At 46.0% G+C, this 21025-nt stretch overlaps 1 protein-coding gene across 1 annotated transcript in view; it reads right to left on the reverse strand.

Moving 5' to 3' along the window:
- CACNA1E (calcium voltage-gated channel subunit alpha1 E) overlaps nt 1-21025 on the reverse strand; it is a 479552-nt gene that overhangs the window by 54913 nt on the left and 403614 nt on the right. The window contains exons 28-36 of the mRNA XM_083509855.1: nt 13512-13608; nt 12336-12496; nt 9723-9860; nt 7425-7626; nt 6682-6846; nt 4216-4326; nt 2541-2624; nt 2121-2246; nt 984-1049 (exon numbers count right to left, since the gene is read on the reverse strand). Of these exons, the coding sequence (XP_083365981.1) occupies nt 984-1049; nt 2121-2246; nt 2541-2624; nt 4216-4326; nt 6682-6846; nt 7425-7626; nt 9723-9860; nt 12336-12496; nt 13512-13608 (1150 nt within the window). The remainder of the gene's footprint in view (nt 1-983; nt 1050-2120; nt 2247-2540; nt 2625-4215; nt 4327-6681; nt 6847-7424; nt 7627-9722; nt 9861-12335; nt 12497-13511; nt 13609-21025) is intronic.

The raw sequence follows: 21025 nt of genomic DNA on the forward strand, positions 1-21025 counted from the left end.
AATTCTATACTCCTTTTTTGTTTTTAAAGGGGCAATCTCTCATTTAGTTTGCATGGCTGAATACCAGATTGAACAACTCAGGGTCAGACGACAAATGAAACTGCTCTGCAGGTATAATCATAATCATCATCATCATCATCATTTATTATTTCTACCCCACGCATCTGGCTGGGTTTCCCCAACCACTCTGGGTAGCTCCCAACAGAATATCAAAAACACAATAAAACATCAAACATTAAAAACTTCCCTGAACAGGGCTGCCTTCAGATGTCTTCTAAAAGTCAGATAGTTGTTTATTTCCTTGACATCTGATGGGAACCAGGCAGAGGGCCTTCTCGGTAGTGGCGCCCGCCTTGTGGAACGCCCTCCCATCAGATGTCAAGGAAATAAGCAACTATCTGACTTTTAGGAGACATCTGAAGGCAGCACTGTTTAGGGAAGTTTTTAATGTTTGATGTTTTATTGTGTTTTTAATATTCTGTTGGGAGCTGCCCAGAGTGGCTGGAGAAACCCAGCCAGATGGGTGGGGTATAAATAATAAAGTATTATTATTATTATTATTATTATTATTATTATTATTATTATTAGTACAGTGGTACCTCGGGTTACAAACACCTCAGGTTACAAATACTTCGGGTTACATACTCCGCTAACCTGGAAGTAGTACCTTGGGTTAAGAACTTTGCTTCAGGATTAGAACCGAAATTGTGTGGCGGTGGCACGGCAGCAGCAGGAGGCCCCATTAGCTAAAGTGGTACCTCAGGTTAAGAACAGTTTCAGGTTAAGAACGGACCTCTGGAATGAATTAAGTACATAACCAGAGGTACCACTGTATCATCATCATCAATTGAGCACCTCACCTAATGGTAACTATTATTGTTATTATTCATGATCAATATGTTCTGTCCTGAAACCTCATAAACAGCCTCTAGCTCCTTTACCTGCCAGACACAGAGTCTTAGGTCTTTCAGGTGGTGACTTACCTGCATCCCAATGATGGCATAAATGAAGAAGAGCATTGCAATCAGGAGACAGACGTAGGGGAGGGCCTGAAAGATGCAGACAGTGAAAGGTTTTGTTGTATTAAATGCACATCATTTATTTAAAATATCTTGTATTTTTGCAAGCTGGCTGCAAAAAGACAATGTTAAACAACACTGAGGTGCCCAAGTTGTTTAACACCGGCATTTTTTTTTAATAAAAAAATCATTCAAATAATAAGCTCAAACAAACAAAAAGGCAAGCATTTTGTTTTCCTTTGAAATCTGGTGAGTTAGCTCACTTTCAGAGTTACTTGGAGCTACAGCAAAATGGTGGCTTTTATTGTTATTAATATCTATTGCATTTATATCCCAACTTTCCTCCAAATAACTCAAGGTGGCATATACAGTCATACCTTGGTTTTTGAACAGCTTAGTTCTCAAATGTTTTGGCTCCTGAACGCTGCAAATCTGGAAGTGAGGGTTCCAGTTTGCAAACTATTTTTGGAAGCTGAACGTCCAACGTGGCTTCTGCAACTTCTGATTGGCTACAGGAGCTTCCTGCAGCCAATCAGAAGCCATGCTTAGGTTTGATGAAGCCCTAAGCTACTGAAGGTAATGGGGCCCTTTATATGTCCAGCTGTTTTTTGTGTTGAATATATGCTATATGGCAATTTACAGACCTACGGTAATAGGTATCTAAAGCCATTTGCACATGCAGAATGTTGACACCCTATACATAGAAATGAGTAAACCAGGGATATTTTAGGGAGCAGGCTAGCAGGCGGGGCCCATTATTTACATCATAGGAGCCAACACAACACAAAACACTGTTGCTGTATGCTAGTTTTATTTTATTTGTTTTTTATCTTATATTTTGGAAATGTACAAATTTTAAATTTGGGGGGGCCCAAGAAAGTGGGGCCCTAAGCTATAGCTTGTTTAGCTTATACGTAAATCCGGCACTGCATAGGAACAGCTCCTCTCCTCCCAAAACATGCGCTTAGTGGATGATGGATTCTTTGGTTTGCAGCACGGACCACCTTTAGCGCAAAAGGCGCCCTGAGAAGTTGTATGTCAAGTCTGAGTTTTTAATTCACAAATCTTGGGATGGAGATGAGCGGTCAGCCATTTTTTTACCTTGAAGGACTGCACAAAAGTCCACAGCAGAATGCGGATGGTGTAACCTTGGCGAAGCAATTTGATGAGACGGGCAGCCCGGAACAACTTCAGAAAGCTCATGTTGAAGCTGCTGGTATTGACCAGCTTTCAAACAGACACAGAGAGAAAGAGAGATGGAGAGAGATCAAACAGTTTAAACAAAAGCAAGCCAAAAAGCATCACACCTATCTCTGTGCCCTGAATTCCAATAATAATAATAATAATAATAATAATAATAATAATAATAATACTTTATTATTTATATCCCGCCCATCTGGCTGGGTTTCCTCAGCCACTCTGGGTGGCTTCCAACAAAGATCAAAAACACAGTACATTAAATAACCAGTCATTAAAAACTTCCCCTCAAAGGAGGAGCAATAGAAAGGAGGAGAATTTCACCTTGCTGTCCGTCAAGATAATTTCTGTAATGCTGCCAATCACGGTGATGAAATCAAAGATGTTCCATGTGTCGCGGAAATAATTCTGAGGGAAGATCGGGGGGAGGGGGAAGAATAAACCATGGTGTGAACATCCAAGTAACAGCAAATATAGGGTGAGCCCTTTAAAAGAGGCCCCATGGATAAAGAGTACACCTGTTCCGTGGGGCCACTTGTAAAAGACTCACCCTGTACGAAGAAAAGCTGAAACCAATCCCATGAACAAGGGACAGCATACATTTGTATGAGGTACATTCACCATAACTGGTTTATATTTATTGATGGAATTCACATTCTTGGTGGGTTTGCTCACGTTCTAGTTGGTGGAACAGGCGCCTCCTGTTCTATCCTGTGGACCCACACCAAAAAGGGGCATAGCACAACATTCACCCCAAAGCTAAGGGTCAGAATGGATATGCCACCCTTTTTTGCCAAAGCAACATAAGGTTGGCACAGAAATGGAAACAAGAAGAATTACCAACGAAAGAAGAGTGGCAAATGAAATTAATGGACTATGCAGAATTAGACAAATTAACAGGAAGACTTCAAAACCTGCGGGACCAGAGATTCTTAGAAGACTGGAGTAAATATTTGAACTATCTAAAAAGCAATTGTAATAAGCAGATTACGCTAGTAGGACTGCAAGAAGTTCTGTAAGGAGGATTATGTGAAATATTGCAAGGAAGATTATTAAGAGAATTATTACTTAATGATAATTAAAAGTAATAGAGAAATTAAGAAATGCAGAATAAGTGCTAAAGAATGGAAAATCTTCAGAGGTTGTTGATGGAAGTCTAAAATATTGTGTAAGGTAAGAATTTATGTTAAATGATTGTTGGAAATGATATGTTTAAAAAATCAATAAAAATGTGTGTGTGTGTATGGCAACATAAGGAATTTAATTTGGGGGGATTATTAGGATTTATAAAGAGAAATGCAAAGCTTAATATCAAATATCTTTTTAGGGGGGGAGGTCGAAAACTAAAACATTGATCTACATACACTAAGAACATAGGGATAAAAGAGAAAAAAGAAAAGCAGGAAAAAAGAGACAGAAATAAAGAAGAAAAAATAGACAAGAGATTACAGGAATCTCTTAAAACAGGCTTCCTCAGCCTTGGTCCTCCAGATGTTTTGAGACTACAATTCCCATCATCCCTGACCACTGGTCCTGCTAGCTAAGGATCATGGGAGTTGTAGGCCAAAAACATCTGGAGGGCTGAGATTGAGGAAGCCTGTCTTAAAACAAAGCTGGGATTTTTATTGAGATCCTACAGATCCCAGTTCAACACTGTCAGACCACATACATTCTCATTCACAGATTCCAGTAACTAAACACATGTCAAATATATTGCACAATGGATCATAAACATAACTTGCTCTCCAGGGACCTCATGAAATATATCCCTCCAGAATCTGGCATCCAGTTTGTAGGATATCCAGGGAGCAAAGAAGAGCCACATCTGTCATAGCTTTCCTTCAAACTTCTGGGAACTTGGGCAAGTTAGAGAAACGCTACTTAACTAACTCGATAAAAACAATTGATATGATCCAGCAGTGCAGGGCATTTTTATTTGATGCAAATCACCATCACCAAAAAGCTAATCGCCCCACCCCCTACAAACTCTGTTACTCACCAGAAAGCCAAAAGCTATAATTTTCAGGACACATTCCAGTGAGAAAACCATGGTAAAAGCAATGTTCAGGTACTTCAGAGCTAGTTCATAGGTGTAGGGAGCAGAATAGTACTGCAAAGAGAAAGAGAGAAGGAAAAGAAGAGTCAGAATATCCTGGGTCCCGCTTGTATTAAAACAATCACCCAAGAGGTTATATTTTCCCATGTGTAATTTGGATGCAAAATTCAGTTAGCAACTAAAGCAAAACAAAACTCCACACATCTTGGATAAATCAAGTGAAACATCCACACATAGAGTTCTCTGATTTGGAATAACAATGCCCAGCTTCTACAGAACTGGTTTGTTTGAACATCTTGTTGAGACATTGAGTATGAGCAGTTTTTGGAGTGAACCATTAGTAGGTTGGCAACAAGCCAAGTTAAACAGGTTACATGAGAAGTCTGCTTGGAGACAGGGAAGCCTAGCAACAGGTGGTGATTGGCTAAGTTCTTCCTTATAAGCAGTAAGACACAGCAGTTTTGTTGTTGGAGTGTTGAGTTTGGAGTAGGAGTTTGAATCTCGTCTGTGTATATAGTAACTTGTACAAAGCTGTGCTTTGCTCTGCTGTATATAATAAAGCTAACTAAAAATCAAGTTACCCGTCAGCAAGTTCTGTTCCTGTTCGTCGCCCTGGAATTCACTGATTTGGCAGCTGGTAGCAAGAGTTATGGGACGCGGGTGGCACAGTGGGTTAAACCACAGAGCCTAGGGCTTGCCGATCAGAAGGTCGGTGGTTCGAATCCCCGCGACGGGGTGAGCTCTCGTTGCTCGGTCCCTGCTCCTGCCAACCTAGCAGTTCGAAAGCACGTCAAAGTGCAAGTAGATAAATAGGTACCACTCTGGTGGAAAGGTAAACGGCGTTTCCGTGCGCTGCTCTGGTTCGCCAGGAGCGGCTTAGGCATGCTGGCCACATGACTCGGAAGCTGTACGCCGGCTCCCTCGGCCAATAAAGCGAGATGAGCACCACAACCCCAGAGTCGGTCATGATTGGACCTAATGGTCAGGGGTCCCTTTACCTTTACCTATAGCAAGAGTTATGGTTGAGATCCATCAACACATCTTTACCCAGTTTGGCATTCTCTGTGGCTTTTTATTCACTGTGAAGCTGCTTGGGACATCCATTCTGATTACAAAGTGTGGGAAGTGATAAAGGCCTGTGGAATTAATTGCCAGTAGCACAGAAGAAAGGCAGTTGCTACACAACCTATGAGAATATAACTGATGGGGTGTGTGTGTGCGCTTGCACATATATATATGCACATATGAGGGGAAGTTATGAAAACACTTGAAAGCACAATTGAAACACACATCAAGTGTGGTCTTATGATGTTATTGCTAAACAGATTAGCGAACAGCAAAAGCTGTAGGTAGACGCTTCACACGTTGCATGGCAGCAAGCTCAGGTTCGACAAAAACTGCACACTTGACAAGGACACATAGGAAGTGATGGCTTCCTGTATACATGTGCATAGGATCCATGCTTGAGAATAAGCGCTGGTCACTTTTACACACTAAATATTTAAGTTAACGTATGTATGCTTAAAGGACTTGAGACGTCCATCCAAAATACAGTCATACCTTGGAAGTTGAACGGAATCCATTCCAGCAGTCCGTTTGACTTCCAAAAAGTTCAGAAACCAAAGCATGGCTTCTGATTGGCCGTAGGAAGCTCCTGCAGCCAATTGGAAACCGCAAAACCAGTGTTGGACGTTTGGGTTCCAAAAGAACGTTCGAAAACCAAACACTCACTTCTGGGTTTCGGTCAATCAGGAGCCAATTTGTTTGGGAGGCAAGGCGTTTGAAATCCAAGGTATGACTGTATAGGATAAAAGTGATCTTTAGTTGCATCCCCAAATGTGGAAAAACCATTGCTTGGAGGTAGAGCATATGCTTCTTTTTCATTTAATGCATTTTTAACCCACTCTCCAGCCAGGAAAGGCTCCCAGAGTAACTTACATAAGATCAATAAGAAGACAATTCTTGATATTAACATTGCACGCAGAAGGTCCATCTTCCACCCCTGGCACTCCTAGGGAGCAGGGCTGGGAAAGAACCTTTTGCCCAAGACCACAGAGAGATGCGAACAATCAAATTAGTCCAGGGGTGGGGAACCTCTGATTCTCAAGGTGTTACTAGACTCCTATTACCATCATCCCCAAGCTCTACGTCGAACGGTCAGGACTGATGGGAGATGTAGTCTAATGAGACCTGGAAGGCACCAGGTTCCCCACCTGTGTGAAATGCTGCTCAGGTTCTTCCCATCATTCACAATTCTCAATTGCTTTGTTTTCTAGCCAAGGAGCTGAATCAGGAGGGAAGAGAAGGCATCTCCCAGGTGGCAACCATGCTCAAAAGTGAACTTTCCGGTTGTACCAGATCACTGTAATTGCCAGGAAGCCGGTCAATGTCGCCCCAGGTTCTCCTCACCTTCATCATTAGAACCACAGTGTTCAGTGCTATCATCGCCATAATGGTGTACTCAAACGATGGGGAGACCACAAAGTGCCAGACCCGGTACTGAAAAGTGTGCCGGTTTTGCGGCATGTAGCGGGTGAGGGGTTTGGCACTGATGGCAAAGTCAATGCATGCTCTCTGGAAGAAGAAGAAGAAGAAGAAGAAGAAGAAGAAGAAGAAGAAGAAGAAGAAGAAGAAGAAGAAGGAGAAGAAGATAAAGACTGTCAGTTGGCATCCAAATTATTACCCCCATTTCTAATTATTGTATTGTTGCGAACTCACAAAAGTATCCCCTTCCCAACTTATACAGTCATACCTCATGTTACATTAGCTTCATGATACGTTTTTTCAGGTTGCGTCCTGCAGCGACCCGGAAGCACCTGAAAGGGTTACTTCCAGGTTTCGCTGCTCGCGCATGCGCAGACGGGCAAAATGAAGTCATGTGCATGCACAGAAGCAGCAAATCGCAACCTGCATGTGTGCAGATGCGCCGCTGCGGGTTGCGTTCTATTCATGTTGCGAACGGGCCTCCAGAATGGATCCCATTTGCAACCAGAGGTACCACTGTAATCATGAGATGCCTCTAGCCAGCACTGGAATAGTGTGAACCAGATGTTCAAAATGCTTTGGAAGTATCTGCCTAGCTTCCCAAGCAATAAATAACAATGCCACCCCTCTCTCACCACAGGCCTGCCCCATTTGCGCTGCAGCGTTACCTCGTTCTTCTCGAGGCTGCACTCCTCCATCATTTTGTCTCCTTGCTCCTGGAAAGTGATGATGATGAGAGCCACAAAGATGTTCACAAAGAAAAAAGGGAAGACCACAAAATACACCACATAGAAAATGGACATCTCCATGCGGTTGCTTCGGCTGGGGCCGCGATCCTCCTCGGTCACATCCACTGAATGCTGCAGAACCCTGGGAACACAAAGAGAGAGAGAGAGAGAGAGAGAAAGAAAGAAAGAAAGAAAGAAAGAAAGAAAGAAAGAAAGGTCACATAGAATCCTCTCCCCCATGCTTTTCAACATCTACATGAAGCCGCTGGGAGAGATCATCAGGGGATTTGGGCTGGGTGTTCATCAGTATGCGGATGATACCCAGCTCTACCTCTCTTTCAAATCAGAACCAGTGAAGGCAGTGAAGGTCCTGTGTGAGTGCCTGGAGGCGGTTGGAGGTTGGATGGCGGCTAACAGATTGAGGTTGAATCCTGACAAGACAGAAGTACTGTTTTGGGGGGACAGGAGGTGGGCAGGTGTGGAAGATTCCCTGGTCCTGAATGGGGTAACTGTGCCCCTGAAGGACCAGGTGCGCAGCCTGGGAGTCATTTTTGACTCACAGCTGTCCATGGAGGCACAGGTCAATTCTGTGTCCAGGGCAGCTGTTTACCAGCTCCATCTGGTACGCAGGCTGAGACCCTATCTGCCCGCAGACTGTCTCGCCAGAGTGGTGCATGCTCTGGTTATCTCCCGCTTGGACTACTGCAATGCGCTCTACGTGGGGCTACCTTTGAAGGTGACCCAGAAACTACAACTAATCCAGAACACGGCAGCTAGACTGGTGACTGGGAGCGGCCGCGGAGACCACATAACACCGGTCTTGAAAGACCTACATTGGCTCCCAGTACGTTTCCGAGCACAATTCAAAGTCCTAAACGGCCAATTTAAAGCCCTAAACGGCCTTGGTCCAGTATACCTGAAGGAGCGTCTCCACCCCCATCGTTCTGCCCGGACACTGAGGTCCAGCTCTGAGGGTGTTTTGGCAGTTCCCTCACTACGAGAAGCCAAGTTACAGGGAACCAGGCAGAGGGCCTTCTCGGTAGTGGCGCCTTCCCTGTGGAACACCCTCCCACCAGATGTCAAAGAGAACAACAACTACCAGGCTTTTAGAAGACATCTGAAGGCAGCCCTGTTTCAGGAAGCTTTTAATGTTTGATGTATTATAGTATTTTAATATTCTTTTGGAAGCCACCCAGAGTGGCTGGGGAAACCCAGCATATAGGCGGGGTATAAATTATTATTATTATTATTATTATTATTATTATTATTATTATTAAGCCAGAAAGGAACACACAGGTCATCTATTCCAACTCCCTGCAATGCAGGAACATTTTGTTCAACATGGGACTTGAACCCGTGACCTGAGATTTAGAGCATCACCCTCTACTGATTGAGCTATCACCTACCCTTAGCTGATGGCTCAACCATCCTCAGAGCATTCCTAGAACACTGCACAAAAATAACGTGCGGCCCAGTTTAACAGCCTATCTACACATCTATTTATTTCTGAAAACTATTTACCGTATTTTTCGCCCCATAGGGCGCACCGGCCCATAGGGCGCACCTAGTTTTTTGGGGGGGGAAATAAAGGGGGGAATTATTTTTTTCCCCCAGGCGCGGGGCTGGGGCATGGGAAGCCCGAGCTTCCCCCGACCCCAGCCCCCAGAACAGGGAAGTCGCGCAGCTCTCCCACGGCTTGCAGAGAGCTGCGCGAAGCCCGAAGCCTGCAGGCAGCTCTCCATAAGCCGTGGGAGAGCTGCGCGAAGCTTGAAGCCTGGGGCGCGCTGAGCTCAGCATGCCCCAGGCTTCAGGATGCAGGCAGCTCTCCGCGAGCCGTGGGAGAGCTGCGCGACTTCGCGCTGGGCTCCCACAGCTTGCGGATAGCTTCCTGAAGCCTGGAGAGCGAGAGGGGTCGGTGTGCACCGACCCCTCTCGCTCTCCAGGCTTCAGCGAAAGCCTGCATTCGCCCCATAGGACGCACACACACTTCCCCATCATTTTTGGAGGGGGAAAAGTGTGTCCTATAGGGCGAAAAATACGGTATATGCCACCATGTAAAAAAACACCATTGTGGTTTACAACAACAACTATAGTTCATAAAAACACGTCAAGAATTTTTAATTTTGACACTGAAACATAAATGTGCCAGGCGTTCCATTATGTTTTGGACTAGTTAAGGCTAAGCTCAAACGCTTCCGCTACTAACCTCGCTGGAAAGGGAAAAAAGGAAATACTCACTGTGGCCACCCCTCTCCGGTGGAGACAGTGAAGAGGGTAAGCAGAGCCCACATGATATTGTCGTAGTGGAATTCATGGCGCTTCCATTTTCGGCATTTCACTTCCATTGTGTTTTTCTCGTGGTCCACATAGTGGCCTCTGTAAGATGGAGGGAGATGGTGATTAGCCTTTCGCTGCCACACTGTCAGGGTGAAAGAGGTCTAAGCCGATACTGTAAACAACCCTGTGATCCTTCAAGGAAGTGTGGTACATACATTTCATAAATAATAATAATAATGACAATAATAATATGGGGCCATTTGATTCTTTCCTTTTCTTTCCTTGAAAGGGGGGTCTTAAGTCCTGACTCGGCCAAGTAAGTGTGCGAAAGAGGACCCCAAGGGAGCAGAAAAGACCATTTATGTATGGGACCACAGCTGCTTGGATGCTATTGGCCCAGAGATGGAAAGAAGATAAAGTCCCGACCAGAGAAGAATGGCAGATCAAGTTGATGGATTATGCCGAATTGGCAAAAAAGAATCAGAAATCAGGAAGACCAATAAGGAATGGGGGAAAATATAATTTATCTTAAAAACCATTGTAAACAGTTAAAACTGTAAGCAGGACTGGAATAACACTTATAGTTTAATGGTGAATTTTGGACATAATGGAGATGTAAAAAATTTGGCTTATTATAAAAGATGCAGGAGGAATGATTAGCAATAGGACCCACAAATGAGAGGAGGAGGAGGAGGAGGAGGAGGAGGAGGAGGAAGAAGAAGAAGAAGAAGAAGAAGAAGAAGAAGAAGAAGAAGAAGAAGAAGAAGAAGAAGAAGAAGAGTAGTAGTAGTAGTAGTAGTAGTAGTAGTAGTAGTAGTTTGGATTTGATATCCTGCTTTATCACTACCCTAAGGAGTCTCAAAGCAGCTAACAATCTCCTTTCCCTTCCTCCCCCACAACAAACACTCTGTGAGGTGAGTGAGGCTGAGAGACTTCAGAGAAGCATGACTAGCCCAAGGTCACCCAGCATGTGGAGTGAGAAAGGGGAGAAGCAGGAAGAAGACAACCAAAGGTGGGACAATACTGTATCTATAGTGCACAACCCACTTGGGTGGTGTCGGCAGCCTTTGTTAAAACTGGTCCTGCCCAAAGCAGGGGGGTGGATGATTCCTAGAGTCATCAGGTGTGAAACACAGCACGCAGGGAGAGGAGGCTCTGAAATCCTCCCCCTGGTTGCAAATCACCTCCCCACAATCTTTCTCCCAATGTCACTCTCCACACCGCCCAGGCTTTTAATGTCAGAAGGGTGCTGAGTTGGGGGCAGAAGTGCTGGTGGTAGTGAGGAGAGGATTACAGGGTGGCAGGCAGCCGATTCCAGGATGGTTCATCTTCCCTCCCCTATGAGCCTCTTTCACTCCAAAAACAGACCTTCCAGCGCCCTCTGGAACTGAGACAGGCCCAGATAGTCTGAGTCTTGCAGTGGGGTTTATATCCAGGTGTGGTGTAGAGCAGGGAGATTACAGGTAAGACCTGGGTGTCTGTCCTTGCTCCACCACAGCAGGATTAGTGCAACCTGAAGGAAAATAAAACTGACAGATCAAGATCAAGCCTCCTGCTCTAAAGAAAAATACGAGTCCATGCTTCTCCTGGGAGTTTTAGAGACCCTTTCCTCCCATTATGGACCTTGGGTCATAGAATCATAGATTTGAAAGGGATGAACTGGATGAGGAACTGGAGAAGCCCCCGGGTTTAAATGTCCATGGGGTGAAAGGGTAAAAGAGTATTGGGAAATGATCTATAATGAATGGAAAAAAATGTTTAAAATTACCTTCCCCCCCAAAACAGATTCCTTTTTGTTGGTAATAATTCAAGATGAAATCCCCAGGTGTCAGAAAATGTTATTAGTGTATGCAGCAACTGTGGCCCGTTTTTTTTTTTTAGCCCCAAAATGGAAAATGAGCGAGGTTCCAACCAAAGAAGAATGGCAACTTAAGTTGACAGAATACGCACAACTTGCAGACTTGGCAAATAGAATAAGAGAACAAGAAGAACATACGTTTAAAGAAGATTGGATAACATTTACTGAATATATGGAAAATAATTGTGTGCAGCTGAAAATGCTGGCAGCATTAAGAAAACTTCAACCATGTAAATAAGTCTTGATGGATGCAATAATGGACTACTGAATGGTATAGTTTTTGTAAAATATGCAGGGATTTAAGATATGTAAAATGAACCATGGAAAGAGAAGGGAAGTCACTGGTATCTTAAGAATGTAAAATGAATATCTGAAATTGTAAAACAGTAATATCTATCTATCTATCATCTATGTATGTATGTATGTATGTATGTATCTATCTATCTATCTATCTATCTATCTATCTATCTATCTATCTCCATGGAGTGGATGGGGGCAAAGTCTGCCAGCTCGGTGTGATCCATCTCGGGGGCGTACCAGCACCACAACCTGCCTGCCATTGGTCAAAGGGTTCACCCAGGTCGGGGGGAAACCCTTACCTCCAGTGTACCCACCATATCCTGGGCTGATGCTGGTGCGATCCTGCAAAGGCGCCCAACCAGAGGTAAGTGTCATTGTGCCACGATGCAAGGCTAGATGCTTTGCAGTGTACTTACATGCAGTCTTTCTCTGTATCTTTTGAACTGTCCGTACAATAGAAGAATTTGCCCTTGAAGAGCTGGACGGCGATGACCGCAAAAATGAACATGAAGAGCTTGTAGACAATGAGGATGTTGAAGACGTTCTTCAACGAAGTTACGACGCAGTCAAAGACGGCCTGAGAGGGGAGGCAAACCCAAAGGGTGCGATTCATCAACCATGGACACAAATGGCCTTAAAGCATTTTCTTCACTCGCATCAAGGCAAGCAGCATGTACAGAAAGTGCAAATCAAGGAAGAACAGGCCTAACCAGCGTCTCCGGCAGTGCAGTGAGTGACAGAGGCTCTTGTAAGAGCTATATCAAAAAGAGAGATTTGAGCAGGTAAAGCTTCTCTCATCGCTGCAAAACAAAGGACATATATTTCCACTGCAGGTGTTAAACAGTCACTGCAAGGCCATCTAGGGAACTGTAGTTTTACAAGTGGGGTAGGGGTCTGTCATACCCGATGGCAGTCGCCAGGATTCCTTGGGAAGCAGCCAAGGCAGCTAAAATGATATGTACACCAACTAACTTGGTAATCCAGATTTGGTTGAATTGTACCTGCCAAATCTTCCTATTCTACGCAACCGTTAGTGGGATGAAATCCCTGTTCTCCATTGCTCTTTGTTATGCTAGCAGAACAAGTGTCCTCTAATAATAATAATAATAATAATAATAATAATAATTATTATTATTATTATTATTATTATTATTATTTATTGTTTATACCCCTCCCATCTGGCTGAGTTTCCCCAGCCGCTCTGGGCGGCTCCCAGTCAAATGTTAAAAACAGTACAGCATTAAATATTAAAAACTTCCCTAAACAGGGCTGCCTTCAGATGTCTTTTAAAAATAGGATAGCTGCTTATTTCCTTCACATCTGAAGGGAGGGTGTTCCACAGGGCGGGTGCCACTACCGAGAAGGCCCTCTGCCTGGTTCCCTGTAACCTCACTTCTCGCAATGAGGGAACCACCAGAAGGCCCTCGGCACTGGATCTCAGTGTCCGGGCTGAACGATGGGGGTGGAGACGCTCCTTCAAGTAGGTATACTCTTAACGAAAAAGGCAGCAACTGCCCTATATTGCTCAGGGGGGCCTGTTCTGAACAAAGGTGACTCATCTGAGGGAATATCACAAGTCAAAGCAAGAATACCTTGAGTTTGGGCAACCGCTTGATGGTCTTCAAAGGCCTCAAGACTCGCAGAACACGCAGAGACTTAATAGTTTTTATGTCCCGACCTTTGTTCGTCCTGTACAGTTGAGAGGAGAACAAAACCGCCCAAAATAACAAAACAAAACAAAAGGAAGAGAACAATATGAACCCCTCAAACACAGACTGAACTCAATGTGATGCCGCCGCAAATTATTACTTTCTGACATGTGCCCAGGTTGAAGAAACTGGATCAAACTTCTGGGTGGGTTAGAAAACACATTTATAATATTGCACAACTCTGTGGTTTTTAACACAGAGAACACCTTCCATGCAGACTTTCCTGTTGAGGAAGCGCTGTGTGTTGTAAGAGATTCTGGAGGGTGCACAACTCATGCAATGCGTGGCGCATGCGAGCATTGTTGGGATTCACCCCACCGCTTAGGACATTCCCAGCAATTTTGCTGCTGCCAGTTTGGAAATGGCAATTGGTGAACAGGCTGTCATTCTGGGAAGCTTGCCTGCTCCCAGCGATGCTCTCGTTGCAGGATCACAGGGGTTTGCAGAATGCTGTGTGAAAACCACGGGGCCGTGTTTGAATCACGATACAGTAGGAACAGATTTTAAAATCGAAATTATGGAAACCGTGGTCACGAGCCTCGGGCAGCCTGAAACCATTAAAAAGCAAACAAACTGGCAACAGCTTTCATTGACTGCCTATTATTGTGAAAAAAGAGTGAGAAAACAAGGTTAAAACAGGTGACCTACACTCCTGCTGAGTTAGGCCATCTGCCGCAAAGGCATCATGCCACCATGCTGTAGTGTCCTGAGCTCACATGCCGGGTAGGTTTGAGCAATTCTCTTGCTCTCTCTTTTAATCAAATGGCAGCAGGAAAAAATGCCTCTTTCCCAGCATGCTTTAAAAAACAGTTTTATCGGTGTAATAATCTATAATTATAACCAGTGCTTTTTTTCTGGGTGGGACACATAGCCCTAAACATTTTGTGAATCTAACGGGAGAGGAAACTAAAAATATTTTTTGAAAAAATTCTTCTCTAGCACGGTGAATTGTCAGTTGCTACCTCCGATGGCGGCCTCATTTCCATTCCCGGTGTTTCCTGAGCCTCAGACGGAAGCGAGCGTTTAATGTGTGAAGTAGTGTGGGATATGGATGTGTGGTGTTTTTACTGATGAAAGTCGGGAAGATGTTAGTGCACACAACCCCATGCCCATGTGGAAGTCACTGGGAGCTGTGTAATATGTGGTAATGCATGTTCTTGGTACCTTTGTCCATTTGCTGTATTTATTTTCCCCGTTTTGAACTATAAAATGGCGATTTTTTCGAGTCTAAATGAGAGTACCCCTAAACATTTTTTTAAGAAAAAAAGCACTGTTTATAACACATAAATAGTCACCTCTTTCTTATATATAGTGGCATGCAAGGATAAGCATGTGATTAGGATGTACAGTGGTGCCCCGCAAGACGAATGCCTCGCAAGACGGAAAACTCGCTAGACGAAAGAGTTTTCCGTTTTGGAGGTGCTTCGCAAAACGAATCTCCTATGGGCTTGCTTTGCAAGACGAAAATGTCTTGCGAGTTCCTGCGGGGTTTTTTTCCTCCCCCCCCTTTTTCTAAGCCGCTAAGCCGCTTATCAGCTGATCCGATAAGCCGATAAGCCGTTAAAAGCTGCTAATAGCGCTAATAGCGCTAATCTGCTAATCCGTCAATGGGCTTGCTTCGCAAGACGAAAAAACCGCTAGACGAAGAGAATCACAGAACGGATTCTTTTCGTCTTGCGAGGCACCACTGTAGAGTCTTCCACGCGTGCTAGAATGATCAAATGGAACACATTTCCAACCCAATCCACTCATGCGGTGGGGAGGGAAGAAGAACTTAAAGTTCATGGAAGGAAAGTTTCTTGCCCGTCTCTCCCTTGGCAGTTCCCCAAAAGCCTTTCTGGAGCATGTGAGAGGACTACTGGGGAAACAGGGCATAGTCCACAATTGGGCTTGGATCACAAGAGGGTGTTATCTTTAAGTTACCTTAAGGCAGGCATGGCCAAACTCAGCCCTCCAGATATTTTGGGACTACAATTCCCATCATCCCTGACCACTGGTCCTGTTAGCTAGGGATGATGGCAGTGGCGTAGCGTGGGGGGTGCCAGGGGTGCCGGCCGCACCGGGCGCAACATCTGGGGGGGGCGAGTCCAGAGGGCCCAGCCCTGTCGTGCCCTCGGCCCACCCCTATTGTCAGAGCGGCCGGCCAGCCTCCGCCTGCTCCTACCTTGCCCACCCGAGGACTGCGGCAGCGCCCGCCCCCGTGGCCACCTACCCCCACCTCGCCCATTGTGGCTTGCCTCCCTTGGCCCCGCCTCTCTCCGATGGCCACGGGGGTGTCCTCCTCGGCGCCGGCGCCTTTTTTCAGGAGGCTGGACGGGGAGGTGGGGTCGGAAGCGGGCAGAGAAGGAGGGGAGCTCATAACCAAAAGGGCTGCACCGGCCGGCAAAGGGCCGGGGAAAGTTTGGAGAGGAGAAACGCACCGTCATGATTTCCTGGTGGAAGCGGCAGGATTAGGGATGGTGAAGCGTAATTACGCACGAATTTCGCTGAGTGAGAGCTTCGGGGATCGATCGGCGGAAATGGGAATCAATTGGAATATGAGAAAGAGAGAGAGGGGGACCATCATTCATAGGCATAGATTTGTAGGGTTAGGGGGCACCAATCCACGGGTTAGGGGGCGCAAATTACTTGCCTTGCCCTGGGTGCTGACAACCCACGCTACGCCGCTGGATGATGGGAGTTGTAGTCCTGAAATATCTGGAGGGCCAAATTTGGCCATGCCTGGTTTAAGGGGAAACTTCCTGTCCTCTCCGCCTCACAGCAGTCAAATTTCCACCAGAAAGGCAAAGCACCTTTACCATGATCTAGCAAAGGCGATACAGTGGTACCTCGAGTTACAAATGCCTCTGGTTACAAACACTTCAGGTTACAAACTCTGCTAACCTGGAAGAGTTACCTCGAGTTGAGAACTTTGCCCCAGGATGAGAACAGAAATCGTGTGCCGGCGGCAGCAAGAGGCCCCATTAGCAAAAGCACACCTCTAGTTAAGAACAGTTTCATGTTAAGAACGGACCTCCGGAACGCATTAAGTTCGTAACTAGAGGTACCACTGTACTTGCAAGGGGGCAGGTATCCATTTCTAGATGACGCAGTTCTCATGCCAGTGGGTGATGTCTGCATCCCTCAGAAATGTTTGCACATGGCAGACCCACGCCCCACCCTTTCCCATTATCTGAACAGCTGATCACTGCCGTTTCTCATCTGACTGGAGGGAGCCTTGCTAGGTATTTAAAAGTTTTTGGGACATGAGCCCAGAGCCCCACTCCAGACAATAAATTTGGGGTCAACATTCTATACCAGGCTTCAAAGCCAAATAATGTGGCAGCGGCAGTAGGGACAATCCACAAATCAAGTACAGATTTTGAAGAATGCAATTAAGCAGCTTCGCTTCAGACTTCAATCAAAAGCCGAGTATTTAGCATACTTTAAGCTTCATGCAGGCTTCTGGGTGATCAAATTGTTCATCAGCTCTGAGAAAGACAGAGATTTAGCAGTTAAATCGCACTGAGCTCATCAGGCCTTACTTTAAAGGAAACAGACACATAACTGGCCTGCATGTATGCAGAGAATGGAGAAGCAAGGCAGGAATAGAAAAAAACTAGTCATGCAAGCAGAGACAAGACTGTGAGTTTCAAAATCCCCAGTTCAAATCTCGCCGCATTCACAAAATTGTGAGGAAATCACTGTACTGCCTACTGCAATAACGGACGGGGGAGATGGGAAGGAGAGATACATTCCTAAAACTGACGCCTGCACCAGGTGGCAGAAGTCTATGAAACAAGGCCTGCTTATTCAAAAGAAAGAGAAAATTTCCCAGGCGATATAATTGGACTTTTGGTGTGGAAATATGAAAGCTTTCGAATTGCATAGGGCTCTATCGGGCAGGTACCACTATTTCAGGAGCATATGTAGAATTCTATGAAACTTGAAAACTTGCATAATTCCAGCAGTAATAGTCCAGGGAAAGATAGCACCTTGCTTACTTGGGACTCAGCTACCCAGCTGCAAATAAAATGTTTTAAATGTGTTGTAAAGTGCAAAATATTAATCTGACACTAGATGGCAACAATGAGCAATGCAAAACTCAATGTATTTTTCAAAACTTTTTTTAAAAAGCACTTTCACAACCTTTTTTATATGTGTGTAGATTTCACCTTGGTGTTTTTCAAGATACTCACAACCAACTGCGTTGACCAAAATCTAAATATATTGTAATAAATGCCTTCTCCAAACTCACTCAGCTGAATTTATCTCCCAATTCAATTTTGAGGCTAAAGCAGTTTTCTTATTTTATTAAGACTGTATTATTTCTGCAACGGTTGGTACAAATACCATTGTTCTTCTCTCTGTTTGAGTTCAGGGAGGTGTAGATTGCACCTGGTTTAAAGTCAAGCTTGTTGTGATATGAGATGTGTTGCCAAGAAGGCAGCTCTGACAATACTATGGATCAAACATCTCAAACTCTTCGTCTTATATCACCTCACTGTGATGAAGCAAATCACGGGATGTGACTCGTATACAAAAAACACAAACATGTCCACAGGCAGGGGAATCAAATCATCACAGTAAACACAACACACACTTGATGGAAAACAAGGACTCAGCGGAGGTGAAATATTGATCGAACTAGATTTGTTTGGTTAAGTTGGCAACGCTGCCCAGTTTCCTCCCACCCCATAAAGTCTGTAAATAGGGAAGGAGGGAAGAAGAGATATATGAGGTGCCATCCTGGTTCACCAGTCTCCAGTGGAGGCAGGAATAGAATAGAATTTATTATTTATACCCCACCCATCTGGCTGGGTTTCCCCAGCCACTCTGAGAGGCTTCCAACAGAGTATTAAAATACAGTGGTCTGTTAAACATTAAAAGCTTCCCTAAACAGGGCTGCCTTCAGATGTCTTCTAAAAGACTGGTAGTTGTTCTTCTCTTTGACATCGGGTGGGAGGGCGTTCCACAGGGAGGGTGCTACTACCAAGAAGGCCCTCTGCCTGGTTCCCTGTAACTTGGCTTCTCGCAGTGAGGGAACCGCCAGAAGGCCCTCGGCGCTGGACCTCAGTGTCCGGGCAGATCAATGAACCCTGGCCCTTTCTGGCAGAGCCCATCCATATGCATGGATGTTCATGCCAACTAGCAAAGACACCATCCACAGTCTCAATCCAAAGGAGAAGCAGCAGCAGTTGTCAGTCTTCCCCAGCTCAACTTTCCCTTGCTCTTCATGGCTTCAACTACTGTATTTTTTGCCCTATAGGGCGCACTTTCCCCCCTCCAAAAATTAAGGGGAAATGTGTGTGCGTCCTATGGAGCGAATGCAGGCTCCTTGGCTTCAGCGATAGCAACGCGAAGCCTCTGAAGCGCAGAGGGAGCGCTCCCTCCGCGCTCCGGAGGCTTCGCGTTGCTTTCGCTGAAGCCTGGAGAGCGAGAGGGGTCAGTGCGCACCGACCCCTCTTGCTCTCCAGGCTTCAGGGATAGCCGCCTGAAGCCTCCGGAACACAGCGGTAGCTCCCACTGCGCTCCAGAGGCTTCGGGTTCCTTTTCCTGAAGCCGGGAGAGCAAGACTCTCCTGGCTTCAGCAAAGAGGGAGAGCTGCACAGCGTCCTTTCAGCGAAGCGGGAGGAGAAATGGAAGGGGCTCTGTTTCTCCTGCCGCTTCGCTGAAGGGGCGCTGAGCAGAGCGGGGGAGGGGTTTTTTTTCTTGTTCTCCCCCTCTAAAACAAGGTGCGTCCTATGGTCAGGTGCGTCCTATAGATCAAAAAATATGGTGACATTGTGCACACAAGCTTTGTGAGAGCTGCCCAACTCAGCGCCGGTCAGAAGCAAAGGAGAAGGGGGCCCACCTAAGCCCGTTCCCTTCCCCATTTTTCTGTTGGTTTGAGGGGAAAAAATTATAAAAGGAATAGAATTCCTGGATGCCAAGGTCCAAGTTTGGGGCAAGTATACTTTGGTGAGAGAACCCCAGCAGAGATTGAAAATCACAGAATAGGCAGCAAAGTAAAGCATGGAAATACAGGCTGCAAAAATGTTAAGATATGCCCTTCCAAATGTGTTAGAATAATAGAATCTTGGACTGGAAGGGACCCTGAGGGTCATCTAGTCAAACCCCCTGCAATGGAGTAATCTTAGCGAAAGCATCCATGACAGATGGCCATCCAAGCTCTGCTTAAGAACTTCCATGGAAGGAGAGTCCACCACCTCTCATGGGAGTCTGTTCCACTGCCGAACAGATCTTACTGTCAGAATGTTTTTACGAATGTTTTGTCATTTCACGTAACTTGAAGCCATGGGTTCGAGTCCTACCCTCCAGAGCAGGAGAAAACAAGCATGCTCCCTCCTCCATACATGACAGCCCTTTAGGTATTTGAAGATGGCGATCACATCTCCTTTCAGGCTCCTCTTCTCCAGGCTAAACATACCCAGCTCCTTCAAGGGCTCCTCATAAGGCTTAATTTCCAGACTCTTGATCATCTTGGTCACCATCCTCTGCACACATTCCTGGTTGTCAACATCTTTCTTAAATTGTGGTGCCCACAATTGGACACAGTATTCCAGGTGTGGTCTGACCAAGGCAGAATAGAGTGGTACTATTACAGTGGTGCCTCGCAAGACGAAATTAATTCGTTCCGCAAGTTTTTTCTTCTTGCGAGTTTTTCGTCTTGCGATGCACGGTTTCCCATAGGAATGCATTGAAAATCAATTAATGCGTTCCTAGGGAAACCGACTTCAAACCAGGTCCGGGGACAGTCTGTCCCCCGACCTCTTCTGAAGGCTGGGGGGGGGACAAGGGCTTTTCTTCCCACCCTCAGCATTTTAAAAAACCCCGGGACAGCGGAGGGCTTCTCCGCTGTCCGGGGCGATCTTAAAATGCTGGCGGGTGGCATTTTAAAATCGCCCCGGGACAGCGGAGGGCTTCTCCGCTGTCCGGGGCGATTTAAAAGCCCCTGGGAAGGCAGGCAGGGGGGGACAAAGACTTTTGCCCCCCGCCAGCCTTCAGAAGAGGTCCTGGACCTCTTCTGAAGGCTGGCGGGGGCGAAAGTCTTTGCTCCCCCCTGCCTGCCTTCAAAAGCTGTCCGGCCAAGGCTTCGCGGACCTCTCCGCCAGCAGCGGCAGCGCTGCCGCTGCTGGCGGAGAGTTGCCGGCATGCCGAAGCCTGCGCGCGCTGACATCAGCACGCCCAGGCTTCGCGGACCTCTCCGCCAGCAGCGGCAGCGCTGCCGCTGCTGGCGGAGAGTTGCCGGCATGCCGAAGCCTGCGCGCGCTGACATCAGCCGCCCAGGCTTCGCGGATCTCTCCTGCCTTCAAAAGCCGTCCGGGATAGCGGGAAGCGCTTCCCTGCTATCCCGGACTGCTTTTAAAATGCTGGCGCTGGGGAGCAAAGCCTTTCGGCCCCCGCCAGCCTTCCTG

This window comes from Podarcis liolepis (genome assembly GCF_965112155.1).
Source record: "Podarcis liolepis genome assembly, chromosome: 6".
NCBI classification, from domain to species: domain Eukaryota; kingdom Metazoa; phylum Chordata; class Lepidosauria; order Squamata; family Lacertidae; genus Podarcis; species Podarcis liolepis.